Source organism: Corticium candelabrum, chromosome 16 (assembly GCF_963422355.1).
Source record: "Corticium candelabrum chromosome 16, ooCorCand1.1, whole genome shotgun sequence".
In the NCBI taxonomy this organism is placed as follows: domain Eukaryota; kingdom Metazoa; phylum Porifera; class Homoscleromorpha; order Homosclerophorida; family Plakinidae; genus Corticium; species Corticium candelabrum.
In genome coordinates this window covers 1,541,279-1,565,816 of record NC_085100.1, presented here as the reverse complement: position 1 = coordinate 1,565,816, position 24,538 = coordinate 1,541,279, and the positions used below count along the sequence as shown (strand labels likewise).

At 42.1% G+C, this 24,538-nt stretch overlaps 2 protein-coding genes across 4 annotated transcripts; one reads left to right on the top strand and one right to left on the bottom strand.

Moving 5' to 3' along the window:
* Window position 1: 1 nt before the first annotated feature.
* Window positions 2–3,859, top strand: LOC134192672 (insulin gene enhancer protein ISL-1-like). Of its 3 annotated transcripts, XM_062661422.1 has the most exons (6): window positions 2–302; window positions 366–435; window positions 702–900; window positions 1,739–2,184; window positions 2,703–2,938; window positions 2,998–3,859. In XM_062661422.1, exons 2-6 carry the CDS (start codon window positions 405–407, stop codon window positions 3,469–3,471), a joined length of 1,386 nt encoding a protein of 461 aa, XP_062517406.1. In that variant the 5' UTR covers window positions 2–302; window positions 366–404; the 3' UTR covers window positions 3,472–3,859. The 3 variants fall into 3 exon arrangements, with proteins under 3 accessions (XP_062517406.1, XP_062517405.1, XP_062517407.1); XM_062661421.1 differs by having other exon boundaries at window positions 2–435; XM_062661423.1 differs by lacking the exon at window positions 366–435 and having other exon boundaries at window positions 3–302.
* On the bottom strand, window positions 3,846–24,138 carry LOC134192432 (S phase cyclin A-associated protein in the endoplasmic reticulum-like). Its single transcript, XM_062661171.1, has 28 exons — window positions 23,535–24,138; window positions 22,929–23,029; window positions 21,942–22,827; window positions 21,809–21,869; window positions 20,975–21,095; window positions 13,867–13,912; window positions 13,735–13,806; window positions 13,231–13,371; window positions 13,103–13,174; window positions 13,010–13,039; window positions 12,896–12,949; window positions 9,027–9,143; window positions 8,743–8,823; window positions 8,554–8,684; window positions 7,909–7,980; window positions 7,720–7,849; window positions 6,628–6,784; window positions 6,569–6,581; window positions 6,314–6,502; window positions 6,112–6,258; window positions 5,983–6,056; window positions 5,496–5,653; window positions 5,378–5,439; window positions 5,233–5,320; window positions 4,453–4,532; window positions 4,266–4,377; window positions 4,144–4,198; window positions 3,846–4,077 (listed from the first exon to the last, which is right to left on the bottom strand). The coding sequence occupies exons 1-28, from the start codon at window positions 24,018–24,020 to the stop codon at window positions 3,998–4,000; spliced, it is 3,816 nt and encodes a 1,271-aa protein (XP_062517155.1). The 5' UTR covers window positions 24,021–24,138; the 3' UTR covers window positions 3,846–3,997.
* Between the last annotated feature and the right edge of the window lie 400 nt (window positions 24,139–24,538).

The following is a 24,538-nucleotide window of genomic DNA, read 5'->3' as shown; positions in this document are numbered from 1 at the left end:
TAACTTTGTGACGAATATGTAAGGCTTTGTACGCACGTTTTCTTGCCACAGCCGGCGTCGCTTATTATGGTGTGGGTGACACGTGTTCTAACCAACCAGGTGTTAGTTGTAGGCGGATCCGAGTGTTAAGTATCAACACACGTTAAGGTGACACCCCAACACTCGGCTACTTTTCATTCTTTGTCCAATTGTTGGCGTCATTAGCACCCGACGGGGTGTCGGAACGCTCGAAGGGCGACGCGCACACGCGCTGCTGTCATCTCTGGTAGCCGGGCATTGGCAAACTTGATTTGTTGATCGAGGTGAGAGCTGATCGTAAACAGATAGCCGGTCGAGATCTGCTGCACGTTGCGCTACTGTTCCAGCTCGTTCGAGCGGGAAGACTCACCCCTGGCCATGCGGCAATGCTGAGGATGGCAGAAGCAGGGGCTGCAGGTTGGTCGACTTACACTCACCGGGAGGGGGTGACAGGGCTAGGGTTAGGGCGCATGTGATGAGTACACTACACGAGTATGCTAACTTTTCCTTTCAAAGAGCAGCGAGCGAGGGCAAATAATTGTGTCTAGCCGCGTCGCGAGAGTTGTATCGTTAGTTGGACTACTTAGTTACCGTGGAAGACCGCAATTTGCAACAAATTAGAAGGCGATTTGAATTATTAAGTGTCGACTCTTGACGGTGCTCAGTTTCCTTTCCTGTTCTAGGGCTTGCCATGAAGAAACCTCCTCCGACGTGCACGGGCTGCGGCCAGCCCATCGAGGATCGGTACATACTGCGCGTCGCTCCCGATCTGGAATGGCACGCCGGGTGTCTCCGCTGCAGTGAGTGTCATGCCCGACTGGACGAGACATCTCACTGCTACGTCAAACAGGAGAGAATCTACTGCAGGAGAGACTATCAACGGTGAGTCGGGGGAGAGGGGGTTTCCTACCGTCCATCATGTCGAGGGTCCGTCATTTTTTGCGTCTCTTCCTGTGCGTCGGTGGACGAGATTTCTCACCGTGCGTCAGCACAAAGCCTACCAAGGCCGCCCAAGGCCGCCGGACGCTACAACTGCCCGAAAGCGGACACTAAAAACGGACGCTTGAGTAAAACTAACAGAACACGTATGGTGACGAGACCTTCCATGGTTGCTGTTGGGGTATTTCCGAGGAGCTTTGACGTCTAGGCGCTGGCATGGCAGAGGCGAAGCCATTCGGACGCGATTACGCCGTGTAGGATAAGATTGTTTGCTTTAGATAACCGCCCGTTGCGATCAGCTGCGACCGAATTGATTTGGTATCCTGCTGTACAACATTCCGTGGTATGTCGCTCGCCTGTCATTGTGCTCGTGCTCGCCCTGCGGTCAACGTTCAAACCGCAGTCGTGGTTGGCTTGTTGCTCCGTGTGATTGGGTTTCTGTTTGCTGCGTTTGTGGGTTGGAGTTCAGAGTGGTTGCGACGAGAGAGTGCACGAGGGCTGGTCGGTGCACTAATTTAAGGTGTAGAGGTAGACTAAAGCGGTACAGCATGCGCGTGCAGCTGGAAATACCGAACTAGAACCATTCTCCATAACTTGACCATATATGGGCATCTCGTGACGAGTAGTATGTGGGCCTGTGGCAATGTGGGTCGTGGAATTCCTATTCACGCCCATTATTTGCTCGTAAAAATGTGGTTTTGCCAGTAGGATTCCTCGAATCAAGTTCAGACCGCCCTTTCGGGCTAAATGCAGATTTTGAAGTGCAACTGTTTGTGTTCAGGTTATTTGGGACCAAGTGCCCGAAGTGTCAATTGACAATTGGAGAGCAGGACTATGTTATGAGGGCTGGTCAGCAGGCCTATCATACCGACTGCTTTAGCTGTTCCGTTTGCAACAGAAGATTAACAAAAGGAGATATGTATTATTTGACCAATTCGGGCAGCATCCTATGCAAGGCAGATCGTGATGCTGGAAGGCAGTTGACTTTACAACATCAACAAAAGCCAATGCCAGCTGGTAGCAGCAGTAGAAAGCAAACAGCTGGAGGGACGTTGATTTCGACCCAAGACAGCATGACTTTGAAAGGAGGGAGTGCGAGTGGCAGTGGCAGCAGTACGAGTTCGACTCCAGACAGTACGATCCCACCTGTGAGCACTGAACCAACATCGAAAACAGGCAGCCTAGGTGAACCTGCAGGCTCGACTGACAAGTCCCACACAAAAACCAGTGAGTACACTAAATACACGTATAATTCAATGCACACTGACACACTGAACCATCTAGTCGCACGGACCCATGCTCTAGATATAAGACAATGACAGAAAGAGATGACTTGTTTGAAATCTTCTAACACAAACATTGAATCTGGAGGTTCTGTTGGTAGATCACAGTACAAGGCACCCACCCACAGATGGTAGTGGAAGTTACTGCCCTGTGATGAGGATAGCACCGATATCATTTGTGCCCTTATATGAAGTTATATGAAGTTATCAGGTCAAAGTCCACTGTACCTTACAACAAACCATTAGAGTCATGAGCAACAGTGATTAAGTAAGAGAGGCACAATTGGATGACAGCTAGGTAGTCTAGCTTGAGACATTATCACAAACGGTTGTTGGTATAGCACACGCCCGTTTGTACTTCCAATCAATCATATTGTGTTTCCTCTACGGAGAATGATAGCACTAGACAAAGGAATGTGCGTGTCTAATGAGAGCCTAATTCTGGTATCTCTTCCTTGACAGAAAAGAAAAAGACCAGTGACAAGCCTGCACGTGTCCGCACCGTTCTCACTGAGAAGCAGCTGCACACTCTGCGTACATGCTATGCAGCAAATCCCAGACCCGATGCACTCATGAAGGAGCAACTGTGCGAGCTGACTGGGCTCACTCCTCGTGTAATACGCGTCTGGTTCCAGAACAAACGATGTAAAGACAAGAAGAAGGCGATGATGACACAGAGGCCCGAGGAAGGAAGACAGGTGGGAGAGATGATGCTTGTAGTTCTTATTTCCGTGTTTCTAACAGAGACTGATTTCAGGGTCCAATCATTATACCTTTAGGTATGGATCAACATGGTCTGATGAGGCTGCCTGGGACAGAGGGAAGCCTGTTACCTCCACTGCCGAGTATCCCAACAATTCCTGGCCCAGGAACACCAGCGACACCATTGACACCCGGTCCCATCAACGTGTTACCTGTTCTGTCGAGCTGCTCGTCACAGCCTGGTTTGCAAGGGATGCCTCAACACCATTTTGGCGAGCCACATACCCCAACCACCCCAGTGACCGGACAAATGTTTAGCCACTTGGGATCTCCACCTCCACCACCTCCTCTTTCTCAACACTTTAGTCCCACACAGATGCCTCCGATGTATCACCAGCTACAGACTATACCTACAGCTCCACATCAACAGCCTCTAGGCTATCCAATGCCGCTGTGGCAACATCAAGTGAGTTACCCACACATGGACGAGCCACCGCCTCTGTACCCACCTCACTCCTCTCTACTATAAAGCCATAAGCCGATGTCTTGCTTTCAAGCCAACAGTCGTTCTACTTTATTCACAGCATACTCGCTGCAATGGATGGAAATGACTACTATGGCTAGCATGGTAACTCGTGAATTCGACTACGAAGAGTTCATTTCGCTTCACATTGGCATTTATGTTAAGAAATGTCCTTTAGAGTGCAGAGTTGCCTTTTTCGTAATATCTACTCTATTCGTTTTGACTGAAGGCCGCGTTATTTTTGTGCCTTCGAGAGGTTTTCTACATCTCAGAACTATTGTATTCAGTTGTTAGCAGATAAAGTTTTACACAAAAGGAAGAGCAAGAGCTATGAATTCCGCAATACTATTCAGATTTCATAATAATAATAAAACTTTATGTTTGAAGACAACGAGCCAGTCTTTGTGTTCATAACCCAGTGTCTCGTTGTACAGTACCTCTGCTGATTGTTGTAGTGAGAAATCAAACTCACGCCTGACCGCCAAGAGCGTCGGTTTGTACTGATTATTTGTAGTAGACTAACCCCATTTGTCTATTCACGCAAGAAAGCGCTGGCCTTCTCCCATTCTGAGACTGGGAAACGAGATGCAAAGGCATCGCTATCCATTTTCACTAACACACAAATGAAAAGTTGGTTTAGCACTGTAATAATAGAGCTGACCGTTCATCACTACTCACCGTCGCAGTATGCAGTGTTTATTGGCGCTGTTGAGCTTCTAAGCAAAACGTGCTCCTATAAGGGAAACAATTCAGACATTGACAAGCGGGCGGGCTGATGGCTTCTAGTCTCTCGGGCTTACGTCTATAAATGTAGCTAGTAAGACACAGCTCATCTCCTGTTGTAAGATTAATTTATTTGCAGGGCAGTTATAACAGGCGGCAATCAGAGTAGGGAAAAGGATTCTCGTTAATCTAGGAATTGAATTATTGAGAATGAAGTCAGTGAGACAAATCGGTTGGAAGCCGATGAGTATGATATGATCACACCTTGGATCACTGAAGTATTGGAAAGGAAGACAGCAGAGAAGCTGGAGAAGAGTAGGACTCCTTCCGGACTGCAAGAAAGCCTGCGTTCAGAAAAAAGAAAGCAGTGTTATGGCATGAGTATGCTTATAAGTTATAGTTTTAGGCTAGTAGACAGCATGGTTTTTCTGCGTCTCTCCACATACGTATAGGACTACAACTGTTGGCGTTATGACTATACATATGTGTATATAGTGGATTGAGATACTACAGAATTGAATGAATATATTCTGTCTGCTGTACTTGTCTGCATGCTGGTCACGTTCATGGACTAACAACTTCCAACATCCATACCAAGTGACAAACAGAGAAGTAATAGACAGATGGACAGACTGCTCTTTTACCGTTGCTGGTGATGTACACACAGCTCATTGTGTTGAAAATAAATGAATTTGACAGATAAGTAGACAGACATACAACTGGTGTCTGCCCTCAATTGCTCACTGATCACAAACTTGTTTAAATTGTCAAAATGTGGACATTTAGAAGAGTTTTGTGATTTACAGCAGTATGTGGTTGCTGGACATCATTAGTTGTTACCACATGCATATAGAATGTATTAGCATAGTTGTATGATGCACATGGATTTAGACACAAACACAACCCTCCCTGTCTTTAATTAAGCCACAATGCAACTTTGGCAGTAAAGCTAATCAGTAGAAACAAGAGTTGGAATAAAATGTCTAACTGTCTACTGTTGACTACACCAGTGCATAACTATCAAATCAAATTCAGCGGCCTTACTTGACCAGAAGGATTGTTGACAACAAAATACCCAACAAATTCAATCGCCTCGTGAAGTAGCGACTCGTTTTTGTGCTTAGAACAATACCTACACAATCAACTTGAGCGAAACGCAAGGCATCAGTAAGGATAAACCCTTACGCACCACAGAACATATCCCGTCACATGCCGGAATTCCAGACTATTTCCTTCAGCTCCTAAACGCGTCTACTCAAAAAGACGTCAAACTCGCACAATAATTCAACTCTAGAGAATGAAAGTACCTGCACTGTGTTTAGGTCAAGTCGAGCTATCCGGTTGAGAAGCCGGAATGCATCTGTTGTGATATGGATTGTTGACTGTATGAGTGGTTGAGGGCTACAGCTGCTGTAACGAGGAGCACCGCCATGCAGCAGCAAGACATAGAGAAGACGGAGAATATCTGAACAAAAAATAAATAAAAGAAACGAGAGAGGGAGAGATCATGGTAAAGAAAATGGAACATCAAAGTTCTAAAGTCAGTCTATGGACATGCATGGTTCCGTCTAGGTTTTTTGTCTTCATGGACAATCTGTGGGTCATCCTCCAATCTGCCTTGCGGTGTGCGTGTGTGCGTGTATGAAAACCGCATCCTTTTTCTCCGTTCTTCGTTTTTCTACAAGCATATCTCAAATATCATATCATTCATGGGGTCATTAGTCTGTTGAGGTATCCGTTGGTCAAAGTAGGACGTTTGAGTATATCAAATTTCAACATTCCATGGTAACACACCTAGAAGATTAGTGTAGCTGAAAGCTGATGCAAGTTGTGGAGCATCCTGAGACTTGACGTCGAAGGGTGCCTCTCTAACAATCCACCATGTGAATTCATGTTCATCACACAAGACACCGTGTGTCTCACCTTGGCAGGATCATCTCGGTCAAAGCGACCATCAGTTGTAGAGATGTCCTCACAAACTCTCCGACGTCGCTTTGTACAACATTTGGTTTCTCGATTTCTGCCAGTAACAGATGAAGTCTCTCCACCACACCTTGACACACAAGGTAACTGGACAACAAACTGACTTTGAGCTACTCATCATCGACCGTTGACAGTTAAGTACCTCACAAGATCCACTCGACTCTGTGTATACTGCTCACCTCCTGACATCCCTGCCATTGAAGTTGCTAACAGCTCCATTACTGATGAAGCCAATGAGTCGGATGGCAATCCACTCAAACGATTCCCTTGTTGCAATGAGGCTAATCTCCATGCAAGCAAATCCACAGCAGAACCCAGCTTATTACTCAACAATCAACAACAAATAGTGACAACTTTCGCCACATTGATGGCACGCCAGCATTAGGACGCGACACACATTAGTGAACAACCTAAATAAAATTTGACAGTTTGCCAAAACAAAACACAGAAGAATACCCAGATGGCCAGACTTAAGAGGAAGTCCTTCTCTAGCATTGACACCACCAGGACCAGGACCACACACTTTGCTAGAACAAGTCTCCACAAGCAACAGAACGCGGAACAACGTCGGAAAGCCGGCACACACTCGAAACGCAACTTTATCACCTCCACACTACAAACACCACAAGCAACATCAAAGTCAAGTATGAAAGGTCAGACTGTACAATGATGCTAAAATATTCAGACAAGATACTGTGGCTTAATGACGTCGTTTACACACTCCGTCTCGTCTTCAACTGGACTGCTAGACTACATTTAAGTGTAGTCACTTAACTCCATTAAGAAGACTCTGACGTTATCAACAATTACGCGTTATTTGAATTTAATGTTTTGGTCTCCACAATCGAAGATATGGCGCCTCAACTTTGCCTACGCAAACGTCCATAGGTCCTCATCTGTTCTCTTACTTCTTCACCAACTCAATGAAGGATGAGACTGTGTGCAGCAGAGAGACAGTAATATAAGACCGGCGGTATGGCTGTGACCGTCTGTTGCGAACCTCTTAGCTAGAAAAGTCGTCTAGAAAGTGGAATCACACAACGACCATCACTCAGTTAGAACACAGTGGAAGTCTCAGTACATTCTCATCAGATACTTTCCAATCGAGTCTCGTTGTGCTTTCAAAATCAACGAAGACGGAAACTAGAGACACTAGGTCATGTAATAACACCAACAGAGTTGGAAATCAGGTAATACAAGAGGCTAACAGGATGAGAATAAAAGTGTCCGACTTGATAATTCAGACACGTTTGTATCACGTAGGGCAACATAGCAGTCCGTTTCACGACTAATACTACTCACCAAGTGCGGTACGTTCAATCTATGTGGGTGTTCCTCGCTGCAGAGACATGAATTTGAGTTTCTTTCCGCATGTGTGTGTGTGTGTGTGTGTGTGTGTGTGTGTGTGTGTGTGTGTGTGTGTGTGTGTGTGTGTGTGTGTGTGTGTGTGTGTGTGTGTGTGTGTGTGTGTGTGTGTGTTTGTGCACGGTTGTCTTCTGTAGACTGTGTGGTGCATGTCCACGTATGCGTATCAAACTGTTGTCTTACGTTTTGCTCCAAAGAATGTCTCAAGATTATCATCGCTTTATCAAGGGAGACCACACTGCTATCCGGCCAAACTCCCACGCCTGTCTGAGATCGAAGGAGCTTACCAATTTCCTTGACGGCTTTCTGGATTCTAACACAGACAAAAATCACGGATTGTTTGTTGAGCACAGAGAAACGTCGGTCACTTGCCTGGTTTTGTTTGGTGAATCAGTGAGGGTTGATGGCACTGCACTGGCTTGTGTGCTTTCATAGCTAGTTGCTCTATATATATATATATATATATATATATATGAGAAACGTGTAAACTTGGTGCTGTCATCATGTCCATTGAGAATATACTAACTGTCTAGCAATTCTTCATCCTGTTTGTCATCAGTTGTTTGGCCATCCGTTTGCCTGTCCGCCTACCAGCCGGTTTGTTTGTTGAGTGATTCCTTCATTCTGTGACTGCCTGTTTCTTTCATGTATTTAGTGTCTGTCTGTCTCTTTCTTATATTCGCTGTCTGTCTGTCTGTCTGTCTCTTTCATGCATTTGCTGTCTGTCTGTCTGTCTCTTTCATGTATTTGCTGTCTGTCTGTCTGTCTGTCTGTCCATCTGTCTGTCCATCCATCCGTCTGTCTCTGTTTGAGACACGTTTATCCATTGAAGATTCTATCAAGAAAACCTTCACACACGTCAACTGTCTGTCCAGTTACTGTCTGTATGGTTACTGTCTGTATGGTTACTGTCTGTATGGTTACTATCTGTATGGTTACTGTCTGTATGGTTACTGTCTGTATGGCTACTGTCTGTCTCATCGTGCTGTTCCCCATCATCACTACAACACAACTGACTTGGAACTCATTCTCTGTCGCAATTTTTTCACTCGTTTCTTCAAGCTCTTCAGTCGTTCTTGCAACACACGCGACTCTTCAACCGCACACGAAGACCGCTGACTGCCATTAACATCACTGCCGCCCTCAACCTTTACACATCAGTTCATCACACACCTGCAGCTCACGAACGTGACATCTAAACTTTACATCAAGTGACAATCCTGAGTGATGATGGCTCGATCCGATGCTCGAGTTTGGAGACGAGAAGTTCCGTAACAGTGAAGATGACTGTGGAACATCTGGTGTTTAAAAATGCACACACACGCACACACACACACACACACACACACACACACACACACACCAAACAGACACACACACCAGACAGACAGACAGGCGTGCACACACACACACACACACACACACACACACACACACACACACACACACAAACAGACACACACACACCAAACAGACACACACACACACACACACAACCAGTGCAGACTTTCAAACAGCATATGACAAGAATGTACCTGTTCCTTTCGTTTTTGTTTCATCTCTTCTAGTCGAGCCAACCTTTCCGCTTCCAAAACTCGTTTTCGTTCCTAACACACAAGTTCGTTGTTTCATGGTGGATTAAATAAATTAGATATATGTGTTTGAGTTGGTGGGATGAAGAGTTGATGTGTATGTTTATATTTATTGTTACTATTTTGTTATTATCACAGGGTACGGTAATACCCTGTATGTAGGGATTGCCCAGGTTTGGAGCGTTGTGGGGCGTGGTCGTCTTTTTGCACACTTAGAAAACATAGTAAATGTAGACTAAAATTTCTCAAAATCAACGAAATGAAGTGTTTGCACGTCGTGTACTATATCCTATTTTTGTTTTGGTCAATAATCATCTAACAGCCTAGAAAACAGTTGCTAGCCTTGGAGGCCCATGCACCAATTTTGTTCTGCTTTTTCTCTTCTTCTCCACAAATATCTCTTTTCGTACGTTATGTACGGCTGTGAAACTTTAGAAAGCGCTTTAGAATTACCTGAACTCTATTCTTTTGTTGGTGAAAGAAACCGAAAGGAATGTTAAAAAATTTGTGTTTCTTTCAAGCAGATTTGATCCTTCGATCGCCATCAATGCCGTTGCACACACAGTTCGGGCCAATCACAGAGCAGTATTTGCGATGCTTGTCCATGGCAACCAGTGACAATGAATGAAGTGCCAATCAACTAGGCCCAAAGAGTTTATGAAAGAGTCTACCACCAGAACTGTGTAATTCGATCATGTTTGCCATTGTCCGGTCTAGTCTGAAATTGTTTGTGATCTACGTCGCACACAGGAGTAAAAATGACAAATAATTACGTACACATAGTAATTTATACGGGAACCCAACATTTGCAACGCATATCCCATATGTGATAATCTTTGGCTTTGACTACTAGGCCATGTTCTATTCCAACTGTCGTTGCATATTCAATTATACACGCACGGAAGAAAGAACAATGCAAAGGCACTAAAAATTAGGATCTATATTCGTGCAACATGCGCTAGGATACCATGGTACCATACATATACCCCGTAGACCTAAAAACCACTTGAGTAAACTACCTCTGAATCATGTCTAATGAAAGCTGTTACATATAAACAGGTTTAATTAACGCTAATGAAAACACGCTAATCTTAGACATGCTTATAAAAGGCTTACAGGCGCTAATGAAGACATACATCTTAGCTATGTTGCGCTTTTGTGCTCTTAAAAACTTACCAAACTAGAATTTTAAAAACTTTTCTCTGAAAAAAGAAATAGATGTAGGGATTGTATAAAAAGTAACAGAAACAAGATTTAGATAATATGAACCAAAGCCAGACATCATTAGTCAATCCTTCCAACCCCCACATTCCCTACATTTTACATTTTGGAGGTTGGAAGGATTCATCAATGATGTCTGCCTTTGGTTCGTATTATCTATAGATCTTGTTTCTGTAACTTTTTAGATAATCCCTACATCAATTTCTTTTTTCAGAGAAAAAGTTTTTAAAATTCTAGTTTTTATTATATTTACTATGAATTGTAATTTATTATTTATTATATTAATAATTAATTATTATTTTTATTATATTTTATATCTACTATAAATTGTACTTTATTATATTAATCGTTTGCTATTTATTATATTAATCAATTGCTATTTATTAGTTTGTCGTGCTCAACCAGATCAGTCTGGTTTGTAAAGTCTATTACAAGTACCAGAAGCAAACCCTGCTGCAGAAGTACTTAGACCATCATGGCTGTCTAGAAAGAAGACATGACTTTACGAAGGATCCGAGTAGATCCCAGAAGCATTGTTTTCTGTAAGTGCTGCAGGTTGTGATGACCTGGAATAATGTCCAGCCACCGTGCAATACCTGCACGCACTGCCCAAAGCTCCCAAGACCACCGGAACCACCAGTGTTTGATAATGCCACATGCAGCTTATCTCCACTCGCAAGTCGCTGTACTTCGCCAACTTCTCAGCATGTATCCTGCCAATATTGCCATCAGCAGGACAGCTGATATCAATAAGAAGACAAGTGTTTGTCTTCCTATTTCTGAGACAGATGTCTGGACGATTGGCTTTGATCTTCCTGGCAGTGGGAATGGTGGTATCCCACATCATAGTAATGTCATCCGTCTCCACTGGAACCCCAAAATGGCGACAAACATCCCAGTGAATGATGGAGGTCATCTGATTGTGTTGATCAGTGTAGTCCGTCGGTGCCAAAGCACTACAGCCTGCCACAATGTGGTCGACTGTTTCCAGGCCTACACTGCACATGCGGCAAGTAGGACTGACATCATGGTGTAGAACCTTGCGCTCATAGTACCGAGTCCGAAGAGCTTGGTCTTGAGCAGCAGCAACAACTAGTCCCTCAGTTGCAGCAGGAAGATTCGCTGCCTTTAGCCATCTGTAGGTCTCTTTCATGTCCACAGGCGGTTGCTCAGTGAGACGGCGATACTGCCCGTGCATAGGCTTCCCGCTCCAGGACCGCACACGAAGAGAACTGCAACACGTACGGTAATGTCTCGCATCTGTTTCAGGCGCTTGCTCGAAGCCACCTTCAACCGAGATGGATGCATTCCTGTGTAAGCTCTGCGACTTGTTGTCCGAAGCAAGACTCTTCTGCAGCTGTGCAGTAAAGCGACAAGCCATGTGCTTGATCGAGTGTGAAGATTTTCCGGAGTCACACTCCCATATCATCTGCATGAAAGGATCAGAACTGTCAGCAAGATAACAGTTCAGCCTCACAATACAAGATTGATATGTCGACTCCACCTGTTGTAACTCCCTACCCATCACTGCAAGGAGCGTACAGTCGGTCAACGTCTGCAGCAGGATGGTGGACACCGTGCATAGAGAGGAGCTTTTTGGTCCGTCGATCGAGCTGCTGCAGGTCCGTGCACCCCCAATGAATGACACCAAAACCGTAAGTGAGAACCGGTAGTGCAAACCCATTGATGGCTAGAATCTTGTTCTGACCATACAACTCAGTCCGGAGAACCACCTTCACTCTGCAAAAGTACTCGCAACGGAGTCTCTCCCGCATCATGCTGTGCTGAATACCGTTACTCTCATCTACACCCAAGTACTTGTAGACTTGACCTGGTTCAAGACACTTGATGGTGTCCACTTTTCCTACCGTCACTCCAGAGTTGTGTCCAGATAGCCTGCCGTTGACAAAGTGTGCAACAGCACATTTGTCCAGACCAAACTTCATCTGGATGTCATCAGAGAAGGTACGAACCGTGTGCAACAACCCATCCAACTGATCAGAGTTTCTGCCATACAGCTTCAGATCATCCATGTAAAGTAGATGACTGATGAGCTGACGTTTGGCACTCTCACCATGCCCAGTGGTCATCCGGTAGCCGTAACCGGTTCTGTTCAGCTCTTCGCTCAGAGGATTGAGAGCCATACAGAAGAGAAGTGGAGAAAGTGAGTCACCTTGGAAAATACTCCTACTGATCTGCATAAGCCTTGTCTTGATCGTACTGTTCCCGCAGGAAAGCAACATCGATGTCCTCCAACTCTTCATCACACATGACAGGAAACTGCACAAGACTGGACTGATCTTATGCATCTGAAGACATTGGAGCAACCAACTGTGTGGCACGCTGTCACAGGCTTTCTGGTAGTCCACCCAAGCCAAGCTCAAACTCTTGTGTTATTAATTAATTATTATTTACAGCAAATTATTATATTAATAGATTTATTATATTTTATATCTACTATAAATTGTAATTTATTATATTAATCATTTACTATTTATTAGTTATTAATTAATAATTAATTAATTAATAATACACAAGTAATCCACCTGAGCGGCATCTTCTTTCGCTTGTTGTTCTTCTCTCTTTCTTTGTCTCTCTTCCTATTTGCAGAAATCTGTAAGACCACAGTTAATAAAATCTAAGAAGTTGTACCAAGAAACCTCGATGTTTTGCAGCCGTGATTCTTGTCCCTATGCAGACAGTCAACTGTGAATAAATAATGAAGGCAGACAGACTGGAGTAACATATGGCACCTGCTGCTTCTCTTGCATTTCCATCTTCTTGTTCTGGGCTTCAAGTGAGTTGATAAATGCGATCTCACTTACCTACACAAAATCTACTGATGTGTGCTAATCAAGTAAACTCTATCGTTTTGCATCACTTTGATCTCTTCCTCTTGAGCTTTCCTTATTCTCTCTTGCAACATGGTTGAACGTAGTTGCTCAGCGCGCAGCAGTTTCTGCTCCATGTTGACACGCTTCTGTCGTAGCTGCTCGTCCTTGATTTCACGTACCTCTTGAACCTAAACAATACGACCTGATTGAAGATATTAAACAGTAGAACTTGAATAGATAGAGATAGACGATACAAATGCATGCAGACAGAAAGTGTTCAATGGCAGCTCTAGAGTTCAAACTGAAGCCGTGTATGTATAATGGTATATTGACTACAAAGTGTCATGTAGCAGCTTAATCCTATCGAATTAAGTCCTAATCGAATAAACTGGCCTGAATAGAAATGAATGCATTGAGAGAGAACTAAATTACTGCAATAATAGAAAATAAATTCAATTAATGTATAGAAATAAGGAAACACAATCATGCAAACAAGTTCTGATTATATAGGGATATTAGTGTTGTTATTAGAGGTCACACTGAATGAATACCTTCTTGGTGTGTATTCGTAGTTTCTCTGCTTTCTCTTCTTGCAATCGATCTCTCTGTAATTGAGCTTTGACCTATGTAACAGTAACAGTATTGTCTTGCTGTATTGAGGTGAGAATCGAAGTTGGACAAACTTGTTTTTCTTCTATCATTTTCTTGTGTTCATCAGCTGTTTTGTCACTAGGTTATAAGAAAGGGCACTTAAGTATTAGAGTAATGTATCTCTTACTATGCTGTATTAGAGAGATGCATCTCACAATACACTAGACTATTGTATTGGTGGGATGCATCTTACAGTACATTAGACTATTGTATTGGAAGGATGCATCTCACAATACATGGTGTGAACTCATTTATCTAAAATAAATGAGGAGCTAAACCAACTGTATGTAGCCAGCACAGACTAACAATCCTGTGGTGCCACACTAAAAATAGATACAGTTAGTAAACAACGCTCGCAAACAACAGTACAGATAGAACTATTGGTACACTACGCAATACCGTATTACCTCGCATAGAACGGCATGCCGTTATAAGCGAATTTTACCAGAATCCGCTACAACTGCAGCTGGTACCTATAACGGCATACCGTTATAGGATGAGGTGCCGTTATAGAGCGATGTACGGTAGTCACAGTAATACGATGCCTATCTTTTGATATTAATATTACGGTAATGGAGGAGACACGTGTCAAACTAATGCATTGATGAAAGATAAAACAGCTACTTGCAAAAAACAATTAGTAGATGACGAACCATCAGGTTTGACAGATCAAGACAGTGATGATGATGAGGAACACGAAGAAGTAGAAACTGATTAGTGCTTACCGGTAATCTCTATGCATGGCATGTTCTTGAAGACTTAGTAGTAGTTAGTAGTATCGCTTAAAAAGATATTAGATTTTGTTAGACGTGCAACTTGAGGCACTGGTAAAATATCCTCATTTACAACGACATGCCGTTGTACCTCGAGGTATAACAGCACCCTGGTAAAATTCATTCCATGACGGCATGCTGTTCTATGCGAGGTAATACGGTATATAAGATAACTATCTATATCTAAGCTAATCTTACTTACTATGTAATCTATTTCTAACAAGCCATATTTTTAAAAAATGTTCAATAACAGTTTTGACAATATTAGACATGAGATGTTGCTGGTGTTTTGTTGGAATATTTAGTAGATGAAAGAACTGCTGGAGACCAATGATGTTAATAAATCCTCTCAAACCAACTTCAATGTTGATCTGTTTGCATATAATTCCTTCCTCTTTCATGTTATTTATCAGTTCTGCATATCTATTTTGTTTCCCTCATTTGCAGCATCAAAGTTAGTTTCATGACATATTGTCAGCTCGACAAAATAAACTTTAGTGGAATCCTTCCTCCATATAACAATATCAGGACGCTGAGAAGTGGCAATAATATGAGTAGGGAAATGAGTGGAACTGTCCTTGTGGTCGGCATAAATGTTGAACCTTGGGGGAAGATATTTTATGGCTTCTTTTAATAGTAGATGTAGAATAGAATCATGTCTTGTATTATAGTGTCCATTTCTCACTAAAACTTCACAGTTGTTCAGTACATGGAGAATCGTTTGTCTTCTTTGACATAAAGGGCATTTGTCACAGGTTCTCTTTTTCCATAGGACTAAGTTGGCATTTGATGGTAAAGTTTCATTGGTAGCATTCATGATAAAAGATAGTTGACTTGATGGTAGAGGTCTAACACACTTTGCCCACATATCTGGCGCCGAATTATTAATTAAGTCTGCTGATACATCCTTGAACTCTTCAACTTTTTAGTTTGTTTAAAAGTTGTTGTTGGTGGTCTTCTTTTAGGTTGAATTTAGTTTTCTGTGCGAGTGATCTGGACGACAATAGTGGATGGTTTTGTAATGACTTTAGTCCTTCTCTGAAACAAGAAAACCTTTCAGGATGAGAGTTGTTGCTAGCTTTCTTCGTTGCCAGTGATCTGACACAGCCATCTTTTTTTTTAGATGTTAAGAACCGAGCACATTTGGCAGATTGCAATTGAATAGCTGCGTTGGATAAATGAGGCAATCCTAAGCCTCCTTTGGAGATATCCAAATACAGTCAAGCTGAACAAGCTGAATGATGCAGTTTACACCATTTCTTTAGATAAAAAGTTACAATATTATCAAGATCTGTTTTCATCCAACTAGGTGCTAATGGGAGCAGACAGAGATACCAGGTAAGTTGAGGATATACAGCCTGATGGTATAGTTGAAGTTTTCTGCTGCTGCTAACTGGACAGAAGTCAACTTTTGTCATCAAGTCTTGGAGTTTGTTCTTTACAAAGATCTTATAGTCAGTAGTTGATAACTGGCCATTAATGGGCATTCCAAGGAATTTAAATGACTTATAGCCAAGAAATGGGACTTTCTGGTCACATATTGAAATAGTTGGATCGCGAAGATGATCTTTACTTTTATATGCCAATCCCAAGCAGCTGCATTTTGGTATTTTGATAACTAATTTAGACCATCGACACCAGTCAGATACAACATTTCAAAGTTTCTGTACATCTTTTGAAGACTTTGCTAATAGAGAGATGTCATCAGCAAAGAGAAGTACATCCATTGTACAGGATGATTTATGCAGCCTATATCCAAGAGTTGGTTGAACTTGTTTCAGTTGAAGTGCAAGTATGTTTATGACCGTGTTGAAAACTATAACAGAAAATAGATCACCTTGAAAGACTCCTATGTTGCAGCAAAGTGGAGAGGTAGACCACTGTTTTGTAGAGACTATCAATTTCAGGTCAGAGTAAAGATTTTCAACTGCCATTTGTAAATGTTTAGGAGCATGATGTAGTCTAAAACTTTCTCTAATCAACCAGTGAGGCACCAAACCATATCCACTGGCAAAATCCAGCCAACAAACAGATAGAGTGTGTCTATTTCTCTTCAAATCCAAAAAAGCAGAGAATAGTTTGAAATGATGATCATGTGTGCCACTGACATCAGGAAGAAAATTCTTTTGAATACAAGTATCCATTACGCTATTCTGTAGCAGGAAGTCACACCAACGATCTTTTAGGATTGCAGTATAGATTTTACTAATACATGGTGTCAGTGCAATAGGTCTAAAGTTAATTGGATCTGATGGACTTTCTGTTGCACTAGATTTAGGAATGAGACGTATAACTCCAACTTTCCATTGCTGCGGAACTGTGCAGGACAACCAGCAATTGTTAAAAAGGTCCAAGAGAGCTGGAATTAGAGATTGGCATTTCTTAAGGACAATGTAGGGAATTCCATCGAGTGGACTAGGAGCAGAGTGGTTCCTAGTTGATCTGATTTTCTTGTACACTTCTTCATATGATATTGGACGAATGTCAAATGATTTCTCTGGACAGTTAGGTTTACAAAAATCTGATGAATATGGATGAGTTGACACATCTGATGGTTTGAAATAAGTTGATGAGAAAAATTGATATGTTTCTTCAGCAGAAAAGCTAGAAGCAACATTTGACGTTTCATCCTCTAACAATGACTTAGAGAAAGACCAAAAATTTTTCTTGTAGAGCTTGTTTGCTTCATTAGCAGAAAACTTGGACTGAGCCTTGGATAGAGCTTGCTTCATTTTAATATGTTGACGAATGAGTTTGTGGAACTGAGTGGAAATTAGTTTTAGTGCATCTTCAGAACAGTTTTGTCGCTTGGCTTCCCTAAACTTCCTGCATAGTGCATTTTTCTCCGACCGTAAGCGTTTAAGAGTAACTGCAGTTGACTGAACTTTACGATTAAGGCGACGTTGTCGATGATGAGAAAGAGGATAGGAACCAAACGTTACCTTCAAGTACATGAAGAGATGTGAGCAGATAAGCTGATATTTAGACTCTAGACTATTGTATTGGAGGGATGCATCTCACAATACACTAGACTATTGTATTGGAGGGATGCATCTCACAATACTCTAGACTATTGTATTGGAGGGATGCATCTCACAATACACTAGACTATTGTATTGGAGGGATGCATCTCACAATACACTAGACTACTGTATTGGAAGGGTGCATCTCACAATACACTAGACTGTTGTATTGGAGGGATGCATCTCACAATACACTAGACTATTGTATTGGAAGGGTGCATCTCACAATACACTAGACTATTGTATTGGAGAGATGCAGCTCACAATACACGGTTTAGACCCATTTATTGAAATAAACAGGGAGCAACTAGCTAGTACCAGACCAACACACGTAACAATAGCGCGGTACCAAAAATATACAAGCTAGTCTGGGGTTCTATAATCTCTTGCACTGCCCCTCATAATGCATGCGCAAAAGACTAAGTACACAAAACATCAAACTAAATAAGTAAACAGCAATAAGTTATAATACAGTTACTTCATATTTCTCATTATCCATATCCTGTGTGACTCTTCAATAGAACAAGTGATGATTGAAGATATTAAACATTTACATTCCTTGGTTGTTGCTTTAAGGATTTGAAGAAAATGGTCCAGTCCATGATGATCAATGATACCCCTTAAACCAATAGAGATGTCTATTTGCTGGCAATTGTAACTTGATCTTATCTCTTCGACTAGTTCAGTGTATCTATCACACTTGCGTTGGTTTGCTGACTGAAAGTTTGTTTCATAGCACACCGTCAGTTCAATTATATAGACTCTGTTGGTTCTTTCATTCCAAATAATAATGTCAGGTCTTAACCTTGAATTAATAATGTGTGAAGGAAAGGGCACATCACTACATTTGAGATCAGCATAGATAATATTTTCTTTGGGCAATTTCAACCTTGCCATATTGTACAATATTCTCAGTATAGAGTCATGACGATGACTATATAGACCTTTATTCAAAAGAACTGGACAGTTGTTTAAGACGTGTAGTAAGGTCTGCCTTTTTCCACAATTAGGGCATTGATCACAAGACCTCCTCTTCCAAAGTGTAAGATTAGCATTGGTGGGTAGAGTCTCTGACACAGCATTTAGAATAAAAGATAATTTATAAGAGGATAGTTGACAGACAACTTTTGACCAAGAATGACAGTATTTATCATCAGGTCTGCTGGTGGTTCCTTGAACTTGTAAACTTTTCAGTTTGGACTCAAGGTGATGTTGGTGTTCGTCTTTGATTCGTTGTTTTGTTTGTTTATATAATGCAGACGACAAACATCCAGGTGACTTGATTAGTGATTTGAGGCTTTCTTTAAATGGTGAAAATCGATCTGCTTTCAATGTTTGATTAGCTTTTGCCGTAGCCAAGAATCTCACACAGTTGTCTTTGGATGTAATAAAAGAGGAAGACTTGGAAGCTTGAAGTATCTTTGAACAAGCAGAAAGGCAAAGCATTCCCAAACCGCCTTGACTTTGATCTAAATACAACCTATTTATGAAGGTTTGTCCATTTCTTCAAGTAAGAAGTTACTTTGCTGTCGATGTCACTTTTTACCCAGCTGGGAGCCAGAGGAACAAGGCAGAGTAACCAAGCAAGTCTAGGGTGAATACCTTGTTGGTATAAACGTAGTTTGTAGCAAACACTAGCAGGACATTGGTCGACTTTCTCTAACAGATGACAAACTTGTGCTTCAGGGATTCCTTAAAATCAGAGGTATTTAAGTATCCGTTGATTTGCATTCCAAGGAATCTGAAGTTGTCGTCATCCAGAAAAGGAATCAACTGGCCAGAAATTGAAACAGTAGGGTTACACAAGTGAAACTTTGGATTAAATGACAAACCAATGGAGCTGCACTTTCCAACTTTGACAGACAAATTTGACCATTTACACCATTTTTCCACTACACTACACAGGAACTATTGTATTGGAGGAATGCATCTCACAATACACTAGACTATTGTATTGGAAGGGTGCATCTCACAATACACTAGACTATTGTATTGGAGGGATGCATCTCACAATACACTAGACTATTGTATTGGAAGAGTGCATCTCACAATACACTAGACTATTGTATTGGAGAGATGCATCCCACAATACACTAGACTATTTTTCTATATAATCACTATATATAGAAAATCTACTCATACCGACCGGTACCTCAACTTTAACTCCCACCATCCACATCATGTAAAGAAAGGACTTATACGTTGTCTATATGATAGAGCCAAGAATGTCACCACATCCCCCATAGACTTGAAACAAGAACAGCATCATCTTCTACAAGTATTACAGCACAATGGATACCCCGCCAACTTTATTCATTCAACTCTACATCCTTCACTTCAATCTTCATCTCTTTCAACTTCTACTCCAGATACCTTCTGTGCATCTATAGTTCTACCCTATATCTCAGGATTGAGCGAGGATATTCGACGAATATGCAAAGGATATAATATTCGGGTATCATTTAAGTCAGGGAGAAATCTTCGGAATATGTTATGCAAAGTTAAACATCCCATACCTAAAGAACATCAATCACATCTCATTTATCAAATACCATGTGCCTGTGGAAAGACATTTATTGGTGAGACAAAAAGGAGATTAGCAACAAGACTAAAGGAACATAGGAAACTTTGCAGAAAAATGGAAAATGAGAAATCAGCAGTCGCCGAACACACATGGTCGAATCAAACATGTAATATGGATTGGCATGGTACACATATTCTAGCGCATGCACCTACTACATTACAACTTAGGATGAAAGAGGCATTACACATTCAACTTAACCAACAACATCTACTTATCAATAGGGACGAGGGAATGGAACTATCAAAATGTTGGGCAAGCCTCATGAAGACTACAACAACATATCACTAGTCCAAGTTTCATCATAATTGTACATCTTAGTGTAGATAGTTCTGGTCAACTATTGGTTACTTGTATTTATGACATCACAACTACTCCATTGTATTTACTAGTATTTGAATATTTGCCCTGAAGATGGCTGTAGTACAACAGCCAAAAAGTCGGCAGCACCTTGCTGTTTAAATATACGTTGGAATCAAAGAACTGTGCTGAAATTTGATCATGCCAACGGAGAACCTCTCACTGAAACACTAGACTATTGTATTGGAGGGATGCATCTCACAATACTCTAGACTAGTGTAGTGGAGGGATGCATCACTAATCACAGAAAGACAGAGAGATAGACAGAGAGACAGACAGACAGACAGACAGGCATGAATACAAAACAAAAGTGTACACATTCAAACCTCCAATTCAATAGTTAAACTTTCCTTTACTAATAAATCTCATTGCTACCATATTGACAGTGAATGAGAGTGATAACCTCTTCCTTGACGGAGAAGAGAGTTTCTGATGAAGGTGGATGGCTCGCCCAGGTGATCTCGTTTCTGGAGGTGATTCACATCTGTCTGCCCAACTGGTAGATTCACGAAATCCAGCATCAGCTGAAAGATAAGTGATGCTATTGTATACAGTTGAAAAAACCAACGAACAAGTAAACAGACACACAGGCATACATACAAACAAGCCAACAAGCAGACCGACAGACAGACAGACAACTGGACAAGCAAACAAACAGACAGACAAACAAATGGACAAACAGACAGACAGACAAACAAATGGACAAACAGACAGACAGACAAACAAACAAACAGACAGACAGACAGACAGACAAACAAATGGACAAACAAACAGACAGACAAACAAATAGACAAACAAACAAACAAACACAGACAGACAGACAAACAGACAGACAAACAAATGGACAAACAAACAGACAAATGGACAAACAAACAGACAAATGGACAAACAAACAAACAAACAGACAAACAAACAGACAAACAAACAAACAGACAGACAGATAAACAAACCAACAAGCAGACAGACAGACAGACAAACAGACAGACAGACAAACAGACAGACAAACAAATGGACACACAAACAGACAGAACGCCAGACAAACAGACAGACAGACGGACAAACAGACAGACAGACAGACAAATGGACAAACAAACAGACAGACAAACAAACAAACGAACAAACAAAATGACCGACAAACAAACAAAAAACAGACAGACAAAGAAACAAGCAAGCAGATAGACACACAAGACACACAACCAAAGCTCTACACCAACAAAACGTGTGCCAGTAACCGTACCATCAAATAGAGACACCATTTCTTGCCAATCAAGTGTCCGCGTCGACGAACCAAGTGAGACCTACAATACAACAACAGCCAATGTGCACGTCACTCACCACACACCTGCATCACCACCACCCTCCCGACGTACACTTCCCTTGCTCTCGTCCTCCACATCAGACAACACGACCAACTGTTCGTCTCCCATCTGAGTCGGTGGTCGCTCGTCGTCGAACAGTGCAACAGCGAGATCTTCCTCACTCGAATACAACACACCAGAATCGACTCTCACAGTAACATTAGAAACAGGCAACGTAGAGTCCTGTGTTACACCACACTCTGGCTCCATCACCAAACCATCAATATCATTGATATGGTCGCCATTGCTGCAATTGGTCGCTTGATTGCTGATAGATTGATGTGTAACATCACTCACAGATTGACTGGCATCGTCGTTCTCTGTTCTGTCCATCTTATTGTCCGATTGTTCTGACATATTAGCAATGAGATGATCGCCGATTTCGTTGGTTGTGTCTTGAATGGAGATCGTGATGTTGTCTGTGTGTGTGTGTTGCTCCGATTTAGAGGCACGGTTGGTAGTGTCTGTTTCTTTACTGTCTGTTCTGTTATCACTTGATGCTTCAGCTCTGAACTGATCTTCATTCTCTAGTCGTCGTCTTGCTCCTCGTCCTGCACGGCTCCTTCTAACCGTCTCCCAACCTTCGCCACCATCGGTGTCCACAACACTGTAATTCGTTTCCACTGCAATCGGGATCTCTTTCTCTTTGTTTGACGTCTGGCCAACATCAGGGATCAATTCCGTACACGTTGGTTGGATTTTAATGCCGACGGGTTTGACTCCCTTCACTCTGTCAGCCCACGAAATTGTCGCTTGTTTTTGTTCGGAGTCCGCAGATACGGTTGACCGTCGGTCTATAGCTGGAGACGTCGGTTGGCTTGTGTGTCTATCTTGAGAAGAAGAATGAAAAGACTTTCCTGGTAACGTTTTACGGACCTCCCAAGCGAGCGATGTTGGTCTGTAAGACATCAGAGAATACCAATATGTACGAGTGACCAAACTTCAATAATGTTAATTAATTAATTAATTAATTAAATTATTGATTGTATAAGCACTCACCTGTCTGCACTGTCGGCTTTCTCAAATGCCTCTTGGACTTTGATCCTGTCTATCAGAGACTGGAAGTCTCGTCTACACACGTCTAATGTCATAATCACTTCCTAGTAAAATGAAGAATGATTGCAACATTGACACACACACACACACACACACACACACACACACACACACACACACACAGACACAGTGACACACACACACACACACACACACAGTGACACACACAGACACAGACACAGCACACACACACACACACACACACACACACACACACACACAGTGACACACACAGACACAGACACACACACACACACACACACACACACACACACAGTGACACACACAGACACACACACACAGACACACACACACACACACACACACACACACACACACAGACACACACACACAGTGACACACACAGACACACAGACACAGACACACACACACACACACACACACACACACACACACACACAATGACACACACACACACACACACACACACACACACACACACACACACACACACACACACACACACACACACACACACACACACACACACACACACTGTAGATGCTTCTAGTTGTGCATACTCCACACCTTACACTCAACCACACTGACATCCATCTCACAAGTAGCATAAATCTCATCAACCGCTCTCTGCAAATTATCAAACAAATATGACCAGTAACGAGCCTTCAAGTCTCGACTCAAACGGACAGCATCACCACCACCACCACCACCTCCAGTTCTCTTCACCGCCTCAGCAGGTCCACTGTACGTCACCATGACAGCCGGAGTAACCACGCCCACTCGCTCCAGTGTCTGTAATTCTCCAAATTTCCTCGGTTTCTTTCGTTTCGACCTCGGTTTCGACTCGTTCGTGCTTACCGGTACTGACCAGGTAACGAGGTTGCGTGCAGACCTCCCTTCTGTTAAGACTTTGTTCCTCACGCTGTCCGGGCTGAAAATCGAGCGTTTTTTCGCGCGGAACGTTGACGTTGTGTCGTTCGTTTGGTCTCCGTCGTCGCCATTCTTTGTTTTCCTGCTAAACAAGCGAGACACTGTCGACCTCCGGGAACTCATTGGGTGATGAGTGAAATGCGAAGGCGCCAAAAGCGGCAGACAGACAAAACGGAAGTTATAGCAACGCGTTGAAACGGCACTAAAATGTGCTCTAAGAAATGATAAGTCACTTTGTGATATGCAGCACAAAGGAGAGCGCAGCGGAAATTATGCGCATGCGCTGGAGTTCCCGCCTTTGACACACCCATTGTTTTTATTTTTAGTAGTCGGTGTACATCGCGTGGTATCATCAATCTTTTTAAATCAGTGCTACGCACACTTACAAGAGACTAATAATAATACTAATTATTTAGTAAATTTACCATTACTAATAATAATAAATTAATCTTAATTAACTTAGCCTCGGAGTTTTAAACAAAATGCGCGCATGAACAATTAAAAATTAAACGGTTTAACCATAGGTAATTTAAAACTATGAAAACGTAGATTAGCACTGTGTAAAAATATTAAATAAATTTTTCAAACCAAAAGCAAACATTTTGTAAACTTTAAAAATTGTGTGTATGCAAATCAACAAT